This window comes from Ursus maritimus, unplaced genomic scaffold, assembly GCF_017311325.1.
Source record: "Ursus maritimus isolate PB19 unplaced genomic scaffold, ASM1731132v1 scaffold_27, whole genome shotgun sequence".
In the NCBI taxonomy this organism is placed as follows: domain Eukaryota; kingdom Metazoa; phylum Chordata; class Mammalia; order Carnivora; family Ursidae; genus Ursus; species Ursus maritimus.
The window spans coordinates 36,650,305-36,671,889 of NW_024425230.1; the positions used below are offsets into that span (position 1 = coordinate 36,650,305).

At 48.3% G+C, this 21,585-nt stretch overlaps 1 protein-coding gene across 1 annotated transcript in view; it reads right to left on the reverse strand.

The window, feature by feature from the left end:
- The window catches only part of MAP2K1 (mitogen-activated protein kinase kinase 1), a 75,646-nt gene that overhangs the window by 9,076 nt on the left and 44,985 nt on the right, over positions 1-21,585 (reverse strand). The window contains exons 4-5 of the mRNA XM_008708559.2: positions 19,883-19,960; positions 19,272-19,323 (exon numbers count right to left, since the gene is read on the reverse strand). Coding sequence (XP_008706781.1) covers positions 19,272-19,323; positions 19,883-19,960 — 130 coding nt within the window. The remainder of the gene's footprint in view (positions 1-19,271; positions 19,324-19,882; positions 19,961-21,585) is intronic.

A 21,585-nucleotide genomic window follows, 5' to 3' on the forward strand; every position in this document is an offset into this window, starting at 1 on the left:
TTACAGGTGGGGAAATGAGGCTGGGACTTGTAAAAGTTCCCAGGCCAGGGTTTTGTGGGCAGACATCAGCAATGAGACCCACTAAATAAGCAGGCCATACCCAGGGGCAAAGCATAAACCAGACAGGCAGTCTTTGACAGAAATAAGAGAGACACTATTATAGAATATCTAGAGAATTAGAGGAAAAAACCAAATCCCCATAAGCCAAAATGACTAGAATCATACCCCCATTTTATCGTTTTTCCTTTCAGTACTCTCAGATGAATGCTTTTACAAGCACACCTCAGAGATCTGGCAGGTTCGGGTCCAGACCACCGTAAGAAAGTATCACAATAAAGAGAATCAAATGAATTTTGGGGGGTTTCCTGGTGCATATAAAAGTTATGTTGGGGCACCTGGGTGGCTCACTTGGTTAAGCAGCTGACTTCAGCTCAGGTCATGATCACAGGGTCCTGGAATCGAGCCCCGAGTCGGGGGTGGGGGGGCGGTGGTGGAAATCCCTGCTCAGCAGGGAGTCTGCTTCTCCCGCTCCTTCTGCTCCCCACCCCTCTGCTCTTCTCACTCTCTCTCTCAAATATTTTTTTTAAGTTATGCTTACACTAGACGGTAGTCCATTAAGTATACAGCAGCATTATGTCTAAAAAAAAAGATGTACATACCTGAGTTTAAAAATACTTTATTGCTAAAAAATGCTAACTATTACCTAAGCTTCCGGCAAGGCATATTCACTGATCACAGACCATGACAAATATGATAATGAAAAATTCAAGAATTACCAAAATGTGACCCAGAGACATGAAGTGAGCAAATGCTGCTGGAAAAATGGTACAGACTTGCTTGACAAAGGACCGATGCAAATGTCAATTTGCAAAAAATGCAATATTTGCAAAGCACAATAAAATGATATATGCTTGTATTCATCCTTAAAGAGATTCTAACACGTCTATGTAAGTATCTTTCCAAGGGTAAAGTGGAAAAAGGAAAAAAAAAAACAACCCTCTTGTATCCTAATAAATCTTTCCCTTGCCCCGCCCTCCTCAGCCCTCATTCCCGAGGCTGGGTCAAGTCATACGCACCCTGCTCAGCCTCCCCACTGTAAGCCTGGAGCCAGGACGGGAACGGGCACACACTAGGGGCTCCAAAACCCTTGCGAAGGAACGGCTCTGAACTCACCGTGTACACACACGCGCACTCAGAGCCACTGGTGTGGTCTCCCCAAGACCCATCCCTCATCATGGCACCAGACACGAGACCTTTCCCAACCCCTTGGCGCCCTCCCTGTGTCTCCTACACACAGACATCAGAAGTAACCTGAGAGGGAATCTGGTTCCTCCCCTTCAGTCTCAGGTCCAGAACGGGCTAGGAACTTGTCCCAGGTCACACAGCAAAACTGGGTGCAGCTGGAACTAGAAGTCAGACCTTCTCTGATACCTAGGCCTGTCCTCTTCCCACCCACCCCCCTCCCACATGACCCAACTCTGCTCCCCTCAGCCACTTCCGGCCATGCAGCCTCCTGTGGACTCACTTCAGACACATGGGGAGATCGTCAACTTCAGGTCGTCGGGGACTGACTTGTCTTCAGTTTCTTCCCCACACCCAGAATTAGGACAGGCTCCGACAAATACTTCCAGCTGAGGAGCGACTGGTCCCCATCCACACAGGGCTGTGGCCCTCCTCAAACAGAGGACAGACGCCTGAACCCAGAGGTTAGTGTTCAGGATGCAGCCGGGGACAGCAGGCGGCAGGCCAGAGCTGGTGACAGCTGGCTGCGAGACGCTGCTCGAGGGAGGTGCCGTGGGGAGAGCACACGCGGGCCACTCCAACACCAACCGCTTTTCACACGTGCCACCGAAGGCTCCGGCCCTTCTCCCCTGCACCTGGACCACCAAGCTGGGGGCTCTCTCAGCCCCCGAATGTGCCCAAGGCAGGTTAGGCCCTGTTTTCAAACAAATGAGCAGCCCCGCCTAAGAGACCTGTGTTCAGATCCCCGCCCGGCCACCTGCAGCCTTGAGCCCGTCCCTCTGCTGCCCTAGCGCCGGCCCGCCTGTCCGTGATGCGGCGGTAGCAGTCCTGGCGCTCGTGACCTCACCCGATGGTGCCCAGGACCGACCTGGTGCGGGGTGGGCATTTACACAGCACACGGCACACAGCGACAAAGGATCCTTTCACAGGCCGCCCCCCACGATGAGCTGATGAGCCGTTCACAGCACCAGACCCCTGCTTCCTCCCTCCGCGACAGAGAGCAGCCCCCACCCCTCCACTCCCACCCGGGTTTTCATTCTCTCTCTTTTTTTTTTTTTTTAAGATTTTATTTATTTGAGAGAGACAGAGAGCACAAGCAGGGGGAGCAGCAGAGGGAGAGGGAGAAGCAGGCTCCCCGCCGAGCAGGGAGCCGGATCCCAGGACCCCAGGACCACGACTGGAGTGAAGGAAGGCAGACGCTTAACCGACTGAGCCACCCAGGCGCCCCGCACCCGGTGCTCCTTCCTCTGCCGGCTCGGAGGCTGGTCTGCAGGCTGCAGCCGCTGCGCGGGAGGGGCCGCCCGGCCTCGGTCACTGCTTGGATCCTTCCATTCACACAGCAAGCAAGCCTCTTCTCCAAACTTACATAACACCGCTTTCCTCCATCCCTGGCTGTCAGCTCCGGCCTCCCCCACCGCTGGGGAACAACACCGCCTGGGAGTCTGCAGAGACTGGGGGGAGGCACACCCGGGGAGCCACACGCACGGCACACGGCCACACCCGGTGACCTGGAAGGGCTGACGAGAAGCTGCTTGCAGACCTGGGCCTCTAGATCACTCAACTCCGGAGCAAGGCGCTGAGCCACCAGGCCGGCCGTGCCTCCCCCGGCGGCCCTAGGCCAGTCAAGGCTCTTCTCCGGGGGCAGAAGAGGTCCATGTCGCACAAGTCCACACAGATTGCTTTCTCCGCCTCTCGGCATCCCACCTTTGCTCTCCACAGTCCCTGCCCTCCGTCCTCTGTCCTGTGCTGTCTTCCTCCTCAGGTGGGACAGCGCCTGCCTCTCGGCCTGCCTTTCCAAGCCTGCCACTGCTCCCACCTCACCTCTCCAGCTTCCTGCTGCGACCAGGCCCCCCGGGGCCACCTCCCTGAGCTCAGGCTGCCCCTCTAACTGTGCTGACGCCTGCAGGTGAAACGTGCGCCTTTCCCACTCACCCTCCTAGAGCCCTGGGAGGCTGGTTTCATCGGGCTCCCTCCCACAGCTTTCCCAGCTGCAACCTCAGCCACTGTTCAAATCACAGGCCCAGGCCCCCTCTACTTCCCGAGGCCTCTTCCAGGCCTTGGGTTCCCTTTCTCACCCCCCCAATATCAAGAGGGCGAGGCTGGGAGGAGCCCCAGAACCTGGTGGGCTAGGCTGCATTGTGAAGGAAGCATCCAGCATCCACGGGGTCTCCAGGCTGACTGACAAGCTTCCCCAGGGAACTTTTGAGAGGCGAAGGTTTGTGGCCCCAACCCTGCTCAGCCCCTGCAACAATGAGGACGGGTAAGCCCTCCTTCTCCAAAAACAAACAAGGAGGTTTTATGAAAAAACTAAGTGGATGAAGCATTTTCTTCTCTCCTTTTTTCTGCCCCAGTAATAACCACTGTGCAAAGCCTTCTGATTCTTCCCCCAAAAGCACATGATTTTAACTTAATTTCTGGGCATTATCTACCCCTGTAAAACAAAGGGTTTGGATTAAGTAATTCGGTGGATCATTTTTTTTACTCTATAAACACTTACAGCTGAGCGACAAGTAAAAAGGACCCAGTTCCTGTCCATGTCCTCAAGGCCATCATCACCAGGGGAGACAGAACATGAAAAGTGACAAGAACGAGTGCATGTGGGTATAATGGTAAGGGCAATGCTCCCAACTCTGAATGCTTCCAACCAGCCAGGCTCAACGTCAGCCTGACTAGGGGGCAAGGTCCTCCGCAGGCAGATGAAGCAAGGTGAGCGTCAGCCCCCCAAAGGGTCCTATATTCGAGTAACCTCATTTTGTTTGACAGAGAAGAATATCACAGGAAGTTGCATTCCCTATGGGGGTGGGGCAGGGGCGCAAGATGGAAGGAGATGGGGCATGAAGGAGAGAGGGTCAGGGGAGCAGGGGAGGGAATGCGCAGCACAGGGGAAACAGAAGGAGGAGAAAAGAAATGAGGGCCCCAGAGAAGCAAGCTGGGTGACACCTGGAAGCCAGACTCCGGCTGGTGTGTGACAAAGGCTAAATCCAAAAGTGAGATGACTCTGGATAAGTGAGTGAAAGGTTAAAGAAACAAAGGCAAATGAGATTTTTAAATGGTAACTTTAGGCCTCAAATGACCTCTTCTGAGCAACCCTGGTAGATCCCTCTTAACCCTTCTCTAAAGGTGAAGAAACAGAAGGGAAAGGTGGCCGACCCGGGTATGTCAAATCATGGTCTCCACAGAGCCACCTCCAGTTACCTCAGCCATGACCTCAGGGAGCCAATTAAACAGCAAAGATAATTAACATTCAGAGAAAAGCCCAAACCCTTCAATTAGCCACGCACTGTAACCTCCTTCTCCCACCCAACCTTCCCCAGGAGCACAGCTTCCCCCCTCGCGGCCTTCCCCCAGCCAAGGAGAAGGGATGTAGCTGCAAGGCTAGGGTGGGGGGATGGGCCTGGGGAGACACCACAACCAGCTCTGGGTCATCGAGGACCTCCTATGCCGGGCCTTTTAAATGCACAGTCCTCCTTGACCCTCAGCAATGGCGAGAAGCAAGCACCGTCCACCCCCGTGTACAGATGACAAGCGCAGAGGCCCCGAGTCAGGGGCGCGTCCGCCAAGATGACGCACGGAGCTAACCGCAGAGGCTACAGCAGTGCTCGGGCTCGTGTTCTCAGAGCCTAGATGACAGGGCAGATGGTGAGCGGTACTCCAAAGTTTCAGCAAGGCCATTATTCAGGTGCCGGTGATCGTGGTCAGAAGGTACAAACATCAGTTATAAGGTAAATACTCCTGGGATGTAACGTACAACATGGTGACTGTAGTTGACTATACTGGATCGTACATTTGAAAGTTGCTAAGAGACTACATCTTTTTTTTTTTTTTTAAAGAACTCTTCTCCACCCAACCTAGGGCTCAAACTCACAACTCCAGGATCAGGACTTGCATGACCGAGCCAGCCAGGCGCCCCTGCCAGGACATCTTAAAAGTTTTCATCACAAGAAAAATAAATGTAATCACGTGGCGATGAATATTAGCTCAACTTACTGCGGTGATCGTTTCCCAACAGATACACCCACCAGATCAGCAAGCCGTACGCCCGGAACCAACGGTGTTACAGGCCGATCACCTCTCGGTATTTTTAAGGCCGTGGTTGGGGAAGAGGGTCACTCACATTATAGACGTAACAAGCTTTATCTGGGAACAGGATCGGACTTGGGATTGACAAATCCCTGATGTCCGGTTGGGAGAGAGAAGGCTTCTCTGCTCCGGGTGAGTGAGCGCGTCCTCCTCCGCTCCGGGGCACTGTCCCGCATGCAGAAACTTGCTGAACCGGAACCAGAGGCCGCTTCCTACCTCCTGCTGCCTAACAACGGAGTTCAACCAGGGAACTTTCGGAGCACGTGGGCCAGGTCCTGACAAGCAGCTACTTTTCTCGCTCCACTTCTTACAACCCAGGCCACCAAGTCCAAGTGCAATTGAATTTCTCTTCTTCCCTCCCGAGATTCCTTAGCTACGAAATGCTTTCATCTTCTACCTTTACGCACCCCTTTCTGCAAATTCAATGTTCGTCTCCTGACCCGAAAGGCTCGCAAATGCTAACAATTAAATGAGACAATACTGGGAGCGTTCAGAATCCATTTCTCTTTTTCAGAATTTGGTTTTCATTAGTACTTGCCATTCTAAGAAATGGTCAACATTTTTAAAACAGGATGTCACAAAAGCCACAGCAAAAGGTATAGGGGTTATACTCAAGAAAGTCGGGGGTGGGGGTGGGGAAGAGACAGCAAAAGGAAAAGAAAAAGGAGCAGTCATGGGAAAAGCTTATGGGTCCTGGTTCTTGGTCTCTCATTTTCAATCACCCCCTAATAATATTTGACAGAGCAGTCCCATTTTACAGATACAGAAATCAAGGCTTAAGGAGACAGATGTCCCTTGCCAAAGATCCCAACGTAACTTTTCCATTAAAAGAAACTGACTCCAGGCTCCTGGGTGGCTCAGTCGGCTCAGCATCTGCTTTCGGCTCAGGTCATGATCCTGGAGTCCCAGAATCGAGCCTCACGTCAGGCTCCCTGCTCAGTGGGGAGCCTGCTTCTCCCTCTGCCCCTCAAACGGCTCGTGCTCTCCCTCTCTCTCTCTCCAATAAATAAATACAGAAAATCTTTTTAAAACGACAGAAATAAAGAAACTGCCTCCAAGCACACATTTCCCTTTGCAGGCTGCAGCCTAATTCAGAGGACAGCAGATCGGTGGTCTATCACAAAGCCAATCACCCACCTGCGGGTAGGAAAACAACGCTGACTAACTTGGATACTTCTCCACAATTCAAAAAAGGGAAATTAGCTAAAAAACCTGTTCTGACCTGCTGAAAGCTAAGTCTGCTCAGCAGCAGGAGAGGGGGAGAAAAGACACTGGGAAAAGGAAAGGCAGAGAGAGCTAGAGAGCTGCTCATTTTAGATGCTAAGTGAGAGAGAATTTCTAGTAACATCACTGTATTTATGGTGGCCCAGACTGCACCAAAGTAACACATGACCATTTGTGCCTGGGTCACAAGTCCCCATCATGCTCCAGAGAAGTCTGGAAAGAAGGTCAAGAGGCCACTCATCAGTCATTTCTAGCTCAACTTGGGACAGGCCCCTATAAAAAGGCACTTAGCAGAGTGTGTTTGCTGATTTAAGGACAAATGTGAGCCAGATGGACAGGACGGTCTTTGTGGAGTCTCCTGACCAGAGCCCTCCCCACACCACACACTCTTCTTTGGGAGAAGTGTTCTTCCTTCTCGCCAGCCAACGGCTCCACGTGGCCATCACAGAAAACACTGACCCTGGGCCCTGACACAGGGCAGGTCACTCACTGCCCCCATCCCCCACCAAGGTGATCCCAGCAGGTCCAGGCACATGACCCACAGCAGGCCAATCAGTCCTTCCTCAGGATTTTATCACAGAAGGCGAGGGGCTCTTCCTTCCCTGATAATCAGACAAAAGCCAGAGACAATGCTTCCCACACAGTAGTCAGCCAAAAGGACAGAATAAAGTCAACATCTGAAAAGAAATCAATGACAGTGCTAAGGGCATCTTTTACACATATATAACAGCTAATGACATTTGAGGCCCTGGACACCATGATCCCTCAGGACAGCTGCATTCTCATCCTCCCTGGGGTTTGCTTCCATTACTGTCTGAGCTAATTAGTGTTCACTAACCAGCAAGAATCCTCCTATTCACTGGTCCTTATGAACTGGTGTCAAAAATTACATTATTAATAGTGGGCACATAGTGTGGTGTGGAAATGGCACCGCCAACTTTGGAGTTTGGCACAGCTGGTTTGAATCCTGGCTCTACCACTCACGAGCTCCAAGTCAGGACTAGAAGCTTCTTAGGAGGCCAGCATTGATGTTCAATGGACTTTTAAACACCACAGCCTTGAGGCAAATGTTACACACACGTGCTCCTAGGGTTTCATCTGATCCTGAGGACAGTTCCAGGAGATGGAGAAGGGATAGATTAGCCCTACATGAAGGGGGAAGGTGAGGCTCAGAGATGATGACTCCGGCAGGATCACTCAGGGAGCCGATGACTGAGCTGGAGGGAACTTTCTATAAGGTTCTGTGGGCAGCCAGGATGAGGGAGAAAGAGGGACTCAGTGCCTGCCACTACCATCCAATGACAGCACCATACACACTTCACAGGCAGAAGACACTTCTCTCCAGTGATAAACCTGGAAATGTGCTGTTTCCAAATGGAAACAGAAAACCCCACCACATCTGTTTCTCATTAATTTGGTGCTATCAAGCCGCACGCTGGTTGCCCGCCTCATGCTACGCGGTCACTCTGCGGTGCTGGGCATCCTAAGCTGGGCTCCATCTTGGGTGATGGTTAATGACATCTGCTCTTGCTTGGTCACCAGACTGCTGAATCAGACACGCTCTCCTGGGTCCATGGTCCTCCTCAGGAAGTTACCTGTAACTGAGGAGAGTGGCAGTCCCAGCCCCGGCTTTCCCTTAGAAATGAGGCTTTGTGACGTGAGAAGGAACAGGACACAGCTCTCCCAGGATTACCTCAGCCTGGGCCAACAGGCCTTTCCTAAAGGGACCAGGTACAGCCCTGCGGCCCGAGCTTGGGCCTCACGCTCCCCTGCACCACAGGCGGCTTGGGAAGGGTCACGGAGCAAGCCTTGTAACTCCCTTCCCCTCCCCACCTGAATGCACCAGCACCTGCCCTTGCTCCCCAGGGGCTTCCCGGAATAAACCCTGACCACCTCTCTCCCACCTGCTCCCCTCCCCCCACACCGAGCTACTCTCCTGACTCGGACCCACCTTCCCTCTCACTGGACCACGGCCACGGCCTCCTAACTGACCACTCTCCCCCTCCGGCTCATCTTAGCCACAGCACCAGGGCCCTCTTCTTCCCCTTCCTTCCCTGTTAGGAGTCCTCCCTTGTTCCCCACCGTCTATGATCATGTCCAGCTCCTGAGCAGGACTGGGAAAGACCCCCCTCGAGTGCTTCAAGCGTTCCTCACCGGACTCCCACCACTCGCCGGCAGGAGCCTACGCAACCCGAACGACTCGCTATTTCCTGTGTTTTCTGCCAGTGCGCCACGATTCCTGTGTCCCCTCTACCTGGGATTCCTTCCCCTGACATGGCCACTGCGTAACGTCTCCCTTCGCTGCAAAGCTCAGCGCGTGTCACGCCCCCTCCACCGTGCTTCCCTGGGGGACGGAGGAAGCACTCGCCCTCCGCCAACGGCCCATCTGCCTCGCTTGAAGAGCTAAGAGACACTCATCTGGAGCCATAATCCATCGCTGTGGGTCTAGCGGCTGAGATAATTCTAGAGAGAACGTGACTCACATTTCTCACCAAGACACCAGCATGCTGGATCCTAGCTACTAATTAGCCACTCTCTGTTACTTTCTCTCCATCTGTAAGGTGGAGCAGTCTAGACAGAGTTCAAAGGCGTCGGTTTTTCCTGTAAATTCACTGCCGCCCTGGGGCTGTCACCACATGACTGATGGGTAAGACTAGAGGAAAGGAAGCAGGAGTGCAGCTCGGCCACCTCCCGCACGCCCCAGGGCAGCCTACAGATGCAGGCGCAGGGGACACGCCCCTGCCACCCAGACAGGGACTGCAGTCAGGACAGAAGCCCCTGTGCAGCCTCAGGGGCCACCGTGCCCTTCTGCTCAGGGAAGCCTGGCAGGACACCAGAAAAGGCCCGGCAGGGAGGACAGAAGAAGCCATTCAGAAACGCACCACAGGTGAGTCCGCCACAAACAGCCCGTAAAACAACAACAGAACGAAAACACACTTGGGCCACTCCCAATCTTGCCTATCGGTACCCACAGCGAGAGGAAGACGTCAGGAGTCTAAACCCTGACCTGGCTGAGGACAGGTTCCTCCGGAGGCTGCTGCCAGCGCACCCACGCCATGCTCTGGAGACCCCAGCTGCCCCCAGGACTGGGATCCAAAAACATTCTCAGAGTTTCGGCAGAAGCCGGAACTCATTCGGACCTGACAGCTCCCTGGGCAAGAAGGAACCTTCGCCGAGCGTCCTCCTGGCCGGACGGCCCCCAGTACAAGCTCCTCTAGCTCTGAAGAGAGCCATGGGCCGTGCAGCCCCTCAGAGATCGAGGCCGGCCGTGCCAGGGCGCTGCAGGCCCGGGCCACTCATCCCACACGGCACGTAGCGATCGGGCAGGCCACACGCTGCCCCATCTGACGGAGGAAAAGAAACACCAGTTGAGGCAACATTTAAAACTAGTCTTGGCATTTATTAATCTTCATCAGCCAGCAACTGCAAGGCAGACAGGTTGTATAAACTATCAATTTAACTTACATAATGTCTCTTCAGAGTCTTGCTCAAGATAAGACCTTGATTAGTGGAGTGGGATAAAAAGAACGACAGGCTGGCAACGGGAATCACTTCTCTTATGGCAGGAAGCAGGGCTGCATCCTTAGGACCCCCACCTCCCGCCCCGCAACTCACAGCCTAACCACCTGAGTCAGCTTTTCGTGCACCAGACCTAAGCGGTCCTGCCACAGGGAGTGGGAAGACCACCTCGAAACCTTTGTGGTTAATTCCTTTCCAAGCTTCAGGATCAGGGAAAAACCGTCTCTCCTACCTATGCCGTCCATCATGTTTTCACCAAGAACTCAGGGCTGAAAACCTTAGGGCTGAGTCTTGTGCTTAAATTCTAAAGTTTCCACAGTCAGGGAATTTACCTCCCCCTTAAAACTCAGTAGTCAGGAAGCTTTTTCTGTAAAAGACCACAGAGCAAATATTTTTAGGCTCTGAGGGCCATACGGTCTCTTTCACAAGCAACCACTCACCTTTGCCATTATAGCACAAACACGGTCACAGAAAACACTTAAATAAGCATGCTATGTTCCAACAAACTTCATTATGGACACTGAAATTTGAATTTCACAAAATTATCACATGTCACAAAATTCTAAAAAACAATTCTGGGCTTGCAGGCCCTACAAAAATAGGCAGTAGACCATATGTGGCCTGTGGGCCACCCGTCTGCCCACCTCTGCTTAAATGTTTAATTATTGTTTTGATCTGTTAACAGTTTTTTGTCTTTCTGACCCAGTGCTTAATCGTATTTGTAGTGAAAAATAATTTTTCTTCCTAATTTGCTAGCTTTCAGCATCTGTTCCTCCTCCCCACCTTCTAGTAATAAAACCCCTCTTTTCTTTTGGGGTATGCTCCTCCCAACAAGTGTTTCTGCTAGGGTGCCAACCAAGAAGCCCCATCTATGCCGCCAGGGTGTGGGCTTAGAATCCCAGATGGCCAGCCAGACTAACTAGGCCCTGGAACACGGTGATTGGCCCCGAAGTGGGCGGGCACTCCAAGCACAGCCAATCAGTGATTCAAGCCTGCAGGAGAGTGGGCAGAGCTCTTTCTCTGGAACAGAGCATTAAGGCCTGGGGCTAGTGCGGTCCGTGCCGCCCCCAGTGAAAAGACTCCGACTGTAAAGGAGGCCCACACCCAGAGGAGTAAGGCCGAGAGGTAACAGGGTCCTGAGACTGTCATTTCAACCCCATATTCATCCCTGCCTTCCAACAGGTAACCCACGCCAATACATTCCCTATTTTGATTAAGTAATCTTGCATTGGATTTCTGACACAACCAAAGAATCCTGACTAATTATATCACATCAAATTCTATTTGCAAGTTGGCAGGGTAGCGATTTATGCATAAAAAATGACACTGGCTGTGTTCCACCATGTATTTAGAATCCCTTTTCCCCTACTAGACTCCAAGCTCCTGGAGGACACAATTCATTTCTGAGCCATCTTTATGCCCTCTGTAGTGATTCACTCATACCTTGCACTTGGTATTCTATGAATATTATACAAATATTGCTTTCCTTGGATGGGGGAAGCAACAGTCAGAAGAAGGGCAAATAAACATGGAGGAACATATGCATGTACCTACCCATGACTATACACCAGAACGTTACTCAAGAGATTCCAGACACAACTTAACTCCTGGGGGGCTCAGAGATCTAACACCCACTCCCTGATCAACAGCCCACAAACCATACACTCCAGGCTGAGCCACACAGGCTGCTTCACCCTTTGAACCCCCAAGGGAAAGAGAATACGATGTCTACACAACACCAGGACAGACCCACAGAGGACTTCAACTACTTGACCTCAGTCTGTTCTTTCTAATTGATGAAGTTCTTCTTTCCAGCTCATCTTCTAACTCAGGCAAAAGACCTGCAGGGCAAAGTATCCTATGATGGGAACTATCCCCTCAAGCAACAGGGACTGCCCTGACGCCAGCAAGACCCCGTGTGACTGACCCCAAGACAATGATCAACCTGACCTTTATTGCCCATCTGCATGTACCCACCGACCTTTGTCCCACATTTTCCTTATATAAACCTGAAAGTGGGGCCCCTGGGTGGCTCGGTCAGTTAAGCATCTGCCTTCAGCTCAGGTCACGATCCCAGGACCCTGGGATCAAGTCCCGCATTGGGCTCCCCGCTCACTGCGGAGTCTGCTTCTCCCTCTGCCTCTCCCCCTGGCTTGTGGCCCCCTGCTTGCTCACTCTCTCTCTCAAATAAATTAATAAAATCTTAAAAAAAAAAAAAAAAACCCACCTGAAAGTATTTTCAGCACTTTGGAGACGCTAGCCCACTATCTTCCTGGTGTCAGCCTCACTGGAATAAATTCCTTTCTTTTTTCACCACCAGTCCCTCCTCTGTCTTTGGATTTTGTCAGCAGCCGGTGGCCAAACCTGGTCTGTTTGGAACCCCCAGAGCCCGGTGCTCTTGCACCCCTGCGCCCCGGCTACAGGATCACAGCGGACCGGTTCCCTGAAAACGAAGAGTCCAGAACAGCTGGCCATCACTTCAGACACTGGGAACATCAGCTCTCCTGGTCCTGCCCACAAAGTCCCGCTCTGTGGCAGCAAAGACAAATCACTTCAGCAACGAGGGTGACCACCTGGTTCGCACCAGCATGGACACATCAGAAATGTCGGAAAGCCAGCCACATGCACGCCCCGGGCAGGGTATCTCACTAGGACCAAGGGGCCCTCAACTCACCCAGTCGACTAAAGATAAATGAAAAACTTTCAAGAGACCGCTGCCTAGCTGGAAAAACAGGACCTCAATGGCACCTGAAAACAGTCAGTCTCCCCCAACTACTACCAGTATGGCTCTTCCTCTCACCGAAAAAGCAACTGGTGAGCACAGGTGTGCCTAGTTTTCTATCACCGACATTAGTCCCACACTGGCCATGAGGCTAAGAAGGCCGACCGGGCCCAGCAGCAGCAACCGGTGGAAGCTAGCTGGGGGCTGAGCGCAGCGGCTTTTCTGCTCACGCAGCCCAGCCTCCCGACCAGAGGAGCCCTGGGCCCTGCCCCGCTCAAGTGTGTGGGTCCAGCTTCTCAAAAACTTCTCTGAACCTTTACGCGTCTTGAGGCGCTTAAACAAGCGTCTGGCAACCATAAAAACCTACTAATTCATCTGCGAATTAACATATACGTGGACGAGGTCAGTCAAGCACTATTTTAAGCGCTTTGCAGGCATTGTCTCAAGCCTCACAGCCCTGGAGGCAGACGATTTCCTCCATTCCCCTGAGGTGTGGAGACGATAAATAACTTGCCCAAGGTTTCACATTAAGTAGCACAGGCAGAATTCAAACACTGACCTTTTGTCACTAGGATAGAATGAAGAAACTGTGGCCATAATATTTTGTAGCTGCTCCCAAGGAGACAGAAGCTATCCCGCTACATTTTCAGGCCTAACTTGATCACGTGACTTTTTTTTTTTTTTTTAAAGCCAACAGGCCATTCACAAACCTGAGGGAAGCAGAGGTTTAAATGGTGCTTGATTAGGGTTACCCCCTCCTACTACTTCAGTACTAGTTTCAACCCCAAGACCATCGTGGAAGGAAGCCAGGGCGTTAGTGTTTCAGAGGATGAGTGAAAACATGAGGCAAGAGGCCCAACCAACCCACAAAATTATAGAGAGTAATACACTGCTGTTTTTTCTCTATTTTTTTTTTTAAAGATATTTGAGTGAGAGAGAGAGAGCAGGGGGAGGGGCAGAGAGACAGAGAATCTTGAGCAGACTCCGAGCTGAGCACGGGGCCTGACATGGGACTCGATCTCACGACCCATGAGATCATGACCTGAACCAAAACCAAGAGCCGGATGCTCAACAGACTGAGACCCCAGGCGCCTCTATACACTGCTATTTTTAAACTACTAAGTGCTGGGACGCCTGGGTGGCTCAGTCGGTTAAGTGTCTGCCTTCAGCTCAAGTCACGATACCAGAGTCCTGGGATGGAGCCCCACATCGTGCTCCCTGCTCGGTGGGGAGTCTGCTTCTCCCTCTGCCTGCTGTTCCCCCTGCTTGTGCTCTCACTCTTTCTCTCTGACAAATACAATCTTTATAAAAAAAAATGAAAAAGGAAAAGAAAAAAATAAACTACTAAGTGTTGGGCTGGTTTATTCCACAGCAAAAGCTGACTGAAATACTCAGTAAGACATCACCAGTGAATCAATATCAACAAGTAGGAATAAAGAAACATGTGAGGCAGAGAAAAAGCCTCCTCATTCTTCCCCATTTCTCCTCAAGGGCATAATGAGAAGAAACGGAGTTTAGATTTCATGAGAAAAAGAATATATTTAGACCAGAGGAAAAACTTACTGGCACCAAGGAAGCCTAAAGACAGAGGCAGGGAGACTGATTGTCCCACTGTCACCCTAACTCAGGTTTCCAGGAATCATCGACTCATTGTTCTTCTTGCTCAGGAATCACGTTGTGCAAGAATACCCTTCCTCAGCCCGGGCCTCCCAGTGAATTCTCTCAGGGCTTCTGGAGAAGACGCACGACAGCGGGAGTCTGAAACGCGGACAGCCAGGCCAAGCTGTCTGCGCACGCCGCACATTGGAGCAGAAGTCCCAGTGACTTCCCTTCTTGGCTGAGCAAGGAACGAACTCTCCACCAGAGAGATCTGTCCAGAGACCCATCTGGCTCACAGAGCAGCTCTCCATGCCAAAGAGCGGTAACTGGCGGAGCCAGAAAAGAAATTCCTGAGAAAGTGGGGGCAGCACCAGGCAAAAGGGAAAAGCAAGTTGGTTATTCCAGGAAGGAGCTGAAACTTTCCTTTCTCTGGAAATAACGTTCGAGCTCTCCATCAAACACCCAGAGCACGGGACGTGGAAGGCAGCGGGAAGAGAAAAACACAGGCCTGGATTAATGACTGTGTTAGGAGCAGGAGACACGCTTCTTGGCCCAGTTTCGCTGTTGACTCCTGTGTGTTCTGGAACAAGTTAATCACACATCCACCCGTTCAACAACCCTTGCAGGGCGAGCCATTCTCTGCTGTTATGCTAGGGGCTGGGGATACAGAGATGAATGAGACACGGCCCCTGACTTGAAGACACTCACAGACCAGTGAGAGAATAACAAACTCTGAGCCGTAGTTTCCACATGTGCAATACAGGCAAAAGAGACCTATCCCGAGGTCGCTGTGACCAATAAATGAGAAAAGTAGCTAACGCACATAATACAGCACTTGGTATATTACAGGCCCTTGATAAACAGTCATTATTTATCACAGTAAGAAAGGGACGGACACTTTGCCAAAGGAATACAGACGCAAAGCACTTCATCTGCTTTGGGAAGGGGCTGGTTCATGGGAACGCTTCTTGGAAGAGCTGTCTGAACTAAACAGTGACATTATTACTATAGTAACAATATAACTAAGCTAAACAGTAACATTATTTACTAATGATTTATGTGAGGCAGCCCTTTTAATTCTCACAAATATACGAAATACATGTGTAATTTGCAATTACTGCCCTTTGCCATGAACTCTCCTCATTTTACGGACGAATAAATAACTCAGAGTTTATATAACCCACATGTAAGAGACTTAAGACTTGAACTTTAACTGGCAGAGTCCCAAGCCTCAGGGTTATACCTGAAAAGACCAGCAGACTTAGCCTAGAAAAGGTATGAGAATGGGGGGGGGGGGGGGAGTAAGCATTCCCAGGAAAGGCAGTAATAAGCAAAAGCGAGGAGCACACAAAGGTCCAGCTCATAAAAGGAATTCAGTCTTATTGGGTATCAATTTCTTCACAAACTACATAAAGGCAGAAGGAAGGCAATTTACGTTAGACCCCTCTATGCAAACCATTTTGTTAGCTGCTTTCTGAATGTTATTTCCTGAATCCTCACAGCAACCTAGGAGTAGCCAAGAGGATTCCATTTTATAGATGATACAATGGCTTTCCTCCACCAACCCTTCAACAACACTGACGGTCCCTCTTGGGTCCCTCTAAGTGAGATTTATGTCATTTGCAGCCCTCGAACACAGCCCCATGCTCAAGAAACGTTAATTTCTCCTCTCCTTTCAGCTACTCCTATTTCCTAGAAACAAGTACACTAGAATATTCTATCTTGGAATTCAGAGGTCTTAAAAAAAAACAAAATCAAGATCCATATAATGCTGGAAAACTGCTCCCCACACAAGTCATACCGTACCTCCTTATTGATACCTTTCTTGTCACTACAAAAAAGGACAAAATGGTAGCTAGCGCAGTTAGAAAGTAGAAAGCGTTCTACAATTTTGCATTTTAACTGTATAGTTTGACGCGTTCTGTATAAAGTATACACCTGTGAACCCGTCACCAAAATCAGGATTTAATATTTTGATTACTTCAGAAAGTTCCCTCATATTCCTTTGAAGGCGATCCCCACTCCAGCCCCCAACACCCTCAGGCAACCAGTAATCTACTTTTTACTATGTTACTGTGGATTAATTACATTTGTCCTAGATAGACATACACGTGGGATCATACAGTATGTATTCCTTTGTCTAGGGCTTCTTCTACTCAGCGTAATGTTTTTGAGAGGTGTATCAACAGTTTGTTCATTTTTATTGTTGAGTTGCATTCTGTTGTTTAAATATATCAAAATGTGTTTATTCACTCATCTGGTGATGAATATTTTGTTTGTTCTAGTTTGGGGCTATTGTGAATAAAGATGCTATGAGCATTTGTGCACAAGTCTTTATGTGGACAAATGTATTCATTTCTAAGTCAATACTGAGATGTGGGGTTGATGGATTGGTTGTATGGCTTAATTTTAAAAGAAACTACTAAACCCTCTTTCAAAGTGATTGTCCCTTTTCTTGGTTGCTTTTAAGAAACTTGCTTTATCACTGTTTTCAGCAACTTCACTTTTTTTTTCTTTTTTGGTTTTTCACAGCTTTACTAGTATATAATTTTCTCTTTTTTAAAGATTTATTTATTTACTTGAGAGAGAAAAAGAGAGAGAACAAGCCCAGGAGGGGCAGAGGGAGAGAGAGAATCTCAAGCAGACTCCCTACTGAGCTCAGAGCTTGAAACAGGGCTCGATCCCACCCACGAATGACCCTGAGATCGTGACCTGAACTGAAAGCAAGAATCAGATGTTTAACTGAGCCACCCAGGCGCCCCTATTGGTATGTAACTTTCATACAATAAACCCCATATACTTAAAGTGTATCATTTGATGAATATATGTATGTGATCATCATCACAATCAAGATTATAAACATATTACCCTCCAAAGTTTCCTCGTGCCCCTCTAGGTCTTCCCTTCCCCCCTTCCTTCACTCCCCAGGCAACCAGTGGTTTACATTTCATCACTACAGATCAGCTTGTAATTTCTAGAATTATATAAATGGAATCATACAGGGGCGCCTGGGTGGCTCAGTTGGTGAAGCGTCTGCCTTCAGCTCAGGTCATGATCCCAGGGTCCTGGGATCGAGCCTCACATCGGACTCCCTGCTCAGCAGGCAGCCTGCTTGTCCCTCTGCCCCTACCCCCCTTCTACTCCCTCCTTCCCTCTCTCTCTCTCAAATAAAATCTTAAAAAAAAAAAAAAAAAAACAGTACAAACTATTTCCATCTATGTAAAACAGAGAAAGCAACAGCAAATCTATAGTGACAGAAAGCACACCAGTGGTTGCCCGAGGGTCTAAGGAGAAATGAAGAACAGAAGCACAAGGGTACTTCTGGGGTGGTGCAAATGTTCTATCTCAATGTGGTGGTAGATGCATGCACGGCTTTACCGAACAGCAGACCTTCCGCTAAAGTGGCTGTATTTTATGGTATATAAATTATACCTCAGTCAAGTTTATTAGGAAAAAATTAAAAAGCTGAGGTAGCCAGAGGACAGAAAAATGGAGACCATAGGGCTGTGGACCACGTGCGTCCGGCCAAGGTGTGCTAGCGGGGACAGGTACGAGGAGGGAGGGCCGCGGAGGAGTCAGGTGGGCTGAGGGAATCGACCGGCCAGCTTAGGAGCCAAAGTAGATTAGGTGATACGTTCTAAAATTGGTATTTTTTCAAACACTATAAAATATGCATGACATAAAAGTTACCATTTTAACCATTCTTAAGCACAGAGTTCTGGCACTAAATGCATTCATGCTGTTATGCACCCGCCACCATCAGGGTTGTTCAGGTGTCGGTTTTGCTTGAACTGATTTGTAGATTGAAGGCCATCCCACTGAAAATCCCAATAACCTTTTTTTTGTAGACTCAACAAATTATATCTAAAATGGAAATGGAAATGCAAAGGAGCTAGAACAGCCAAAACAACTTTGAAGAAGAAAAACAAAGTTGGGGCACTGAGACTACCTGATTTCCAGATTTATTATAAAGCTGCGATAATCAGTGGTGGTGTGGTGGTGTGAAGCTAACCACAACAGATCGAATGGAACAGAAGGAATAACTCAGAAATAGACATGTCCATGTACCGTCAGTTGAGTTTTGACAAAGATTCCGAGGTACTTCAATAGAGGAAGAATAATCTTATCAAATATCGCTCCACCGGCTGTATATCCATATGCACAAAAATGAGCCTGTGCTCTTATCCAACTCTCGGTGGGCCTCAGATCTAACTATATTATTACAGCCATAAACCTTCTGAAAGAAACATACATTATCATAGTGCCATCTGTTTCAGCAAAGAGTTTTTAAATAGGTCACAAAAGGCACAACAAAGTCTAAAGGAAAAATCAAGAAATTGAACTTCATCTCAATAAAAAACATTTGCTTTTCAAAAGATACAAAAGCGAAAAGGCAAGTCGCAGACTAAGTGAAAATATTGGCAAAACATTTATCTGTCAAGTAGCATTGTTTAGAATATACAAAGAACTCTTAAAATTTAATAACAAAAAGATAACCCCATTGGAAAAGAGGAAACCTTTGAATGGATGCCCTACTGATGAGATATATGGGGGGCACATAAGCACGTGAAAAGACATTGAACATCATTAGTCATTAGGGAGACGTAAATTCAGATCGCAGTGAGATATCCCTCCACACCTTCTTGAATGTCTACAGACTGCATGTCAGGAGAATGCAACTCTAGATCTCAGGGTCACGAGTTCAAGCCCCATGTTGGACATAAAGCTTACTTCAAACTAAATAACTAACGAACTAGTCAAAGACTTGTCATAAAGATTAAAAACACTATTCAATGGTTTTTACACCAAAACACAAAAGAGGATGCAACAACTTTTCGATTTCAGCTAAAATTGAAAACATAATAACTAGCAAGTAACTTCTTACCTCTGTGCATAATCTTGTGCTTCTCCCTCAGGTAAGTCAGACCTTTTATTACCTAGAGGAAAGACAATATCACAAGATGGGAAACTGAAATGGGGGTGGTTAGACGGCCTCTGTATTTTAAAATGATCTAGAAAATATTTCATCTAATGTCACAAATTTGCCTTCTTCCCTTATTTTTTATTCGATTTTTAACCTGTCTTATCAAGAAACCATCTTTTTACATGGTATAGAGTTACTTTAAGCAACACTGATTATTGCAAGTTTAGACAACTTGAAAAACCCCTGTGCTCGAATTCGGTTTTTTTCTAAAGCTGCAATATAAAAAGAGGCTTTCTCACGCTGCAAATGGGAATTCTTTTGGACACCCTGTCCTATTTCTGCAGACACAGATTTTAATATAAAGAAAGTCACTTTTCTGGTTCTGATGAGAGAGAGAGAGAGAATATTGTATGTAGAATCTAGACAGGGAAAATTCTAGCAAGAAGACCCTACTATTCTTATAAACTTTCCCTTGATTGACTTACTATCTTCCTCCCTTGTCTATTTCCTGCCAACTCATTAACTTCTCAACGAGAGGGGCTTGGAAGAAAAAAATCGCACAACATACTCACAGCAATGCTAACTTTTCCTAAAATTTGTTCAGGAATTCTTCCAGCTTTCTTCAGGACTTGATCCAAGGAACCCCCATCCTAAGAAAAAGAACACCAGTCCATTTAGTGACAGTGTTTCTAACTATTCTTTCAAGTGTTAAACTTCAGCAGGGAAGTGTATCTCACACGTGCCAAATCCCCCTGGAAGGGTACCCTTTGATTTGTTCCAGACCACAAAGACAGAAATGCAAAACATTGTGGGAGGGATCAAATAACCAAAAACTCAAATCGTACAAAAAATTGTTAAACAACTACCAATTCAGGGATCAAAATAAGCTTTGTTGGGGCACTTGGCTGACTCAGTGGGTAGATCACATGACTCTTGATCTTGGAATTCTGAGTTCAAACCCCACATTGGGTGCAGAGATTACTTAAAAATAAAATCTTAAAAAAAAAAAAAAAAAAGGTTTGCACTGAACTGACAGAACAGTATACGGTTAGGACCAGAGGCTCTAGAGGCAAACTGTCTAAATTCACATCCCACAACTCTGCCACTTACTATCAAGGGAACTTTGACCGTGTTACTCAACTTGTAAAATGGGGGTGATATTTTAAGTCTACTAGAATAATCATAGGGCTATTAAACAAGCTAATACGTATAAAGCACTCAGGACGTCATCTAGCCCACAGTAAATGCTCGATAAATGTCAGCCATTTTAGCACCAGCATGTAAGTCACAACTTGCATTTGGTATTATCCTTAAAAATAATAGTTAATAAAATCAAAAGAAAAATGTCACAGAAAGCAATAATTCATTCCATAAACCCTACCAAGTGTCATGAACTGTGATAGGTTCTATGGAGGACAGAGGTACAAAAAAAGACCTAGTTCCCATCCTCAATAAATGCACAGGGGCGCCTGGGTAGTTCAGTGAGTTAAGTGTCTGCTTTCGGCTCAGGTCATGATCCCAGGGGTCCTGGAATTGAGTCCCATGTCGGGCTCCCTGCTCAGCAGGTAGTCTGCTTCTCCCTCTCCCTCTGCTCCTCTGCCCCTTCTCCCTACCCTCCCTCCCCGGCTCATGCTCTCTCACTCGCTCTCAAATAAATAAATAAAATCCTTAAAAAAAATAAATGTACAAACTAGAAGGGTAAATATATAATTCTTAATATAATAAAATAATAAATTATTAAGAAAAGTGTTACACATGTAGAAAAGAAAGTAATTCTGACTTCACTTTAGAAAATGGCATTTGTTGGCTAAAATTAACAAGTCAGGAAACACCAGATGTTGGCAAGGATGCAGAGAAAGGGGAACCCCCTTACACTGTTGGTGGGAATACAAACTGGTACAGCCACTCTGGAAAATAGTACAGAGGTTCCTTAAAAACTGAAAAATAGAGGGGCGCCTGGGTGGCACAGCAGTTAAAGCGTCTGCCTTCGGCTCAGGGCGTGATCCCGGCGCTATGGGATCGAGCCCCACATCAGGCTCCTCTGCTGTGAGCCTGTTTCTTCCTCTCCCACTCCCCCTGCTTGTGTTCCCTCTCTCACTGGCTGTCTCTATCTTTGTCAAATAAATAAATAAAATCTTTAAAAAAAAAAAAAGTGAAAAATAGAGCCACCCTATGTCCAAGCAATTGCACCATACAAGGCAGGGAACAAATAGTTGAATGAGGAGAACAGACATCACTACAGATGCTCAGAGGAGGAGTGATTCCTGGACAAAGC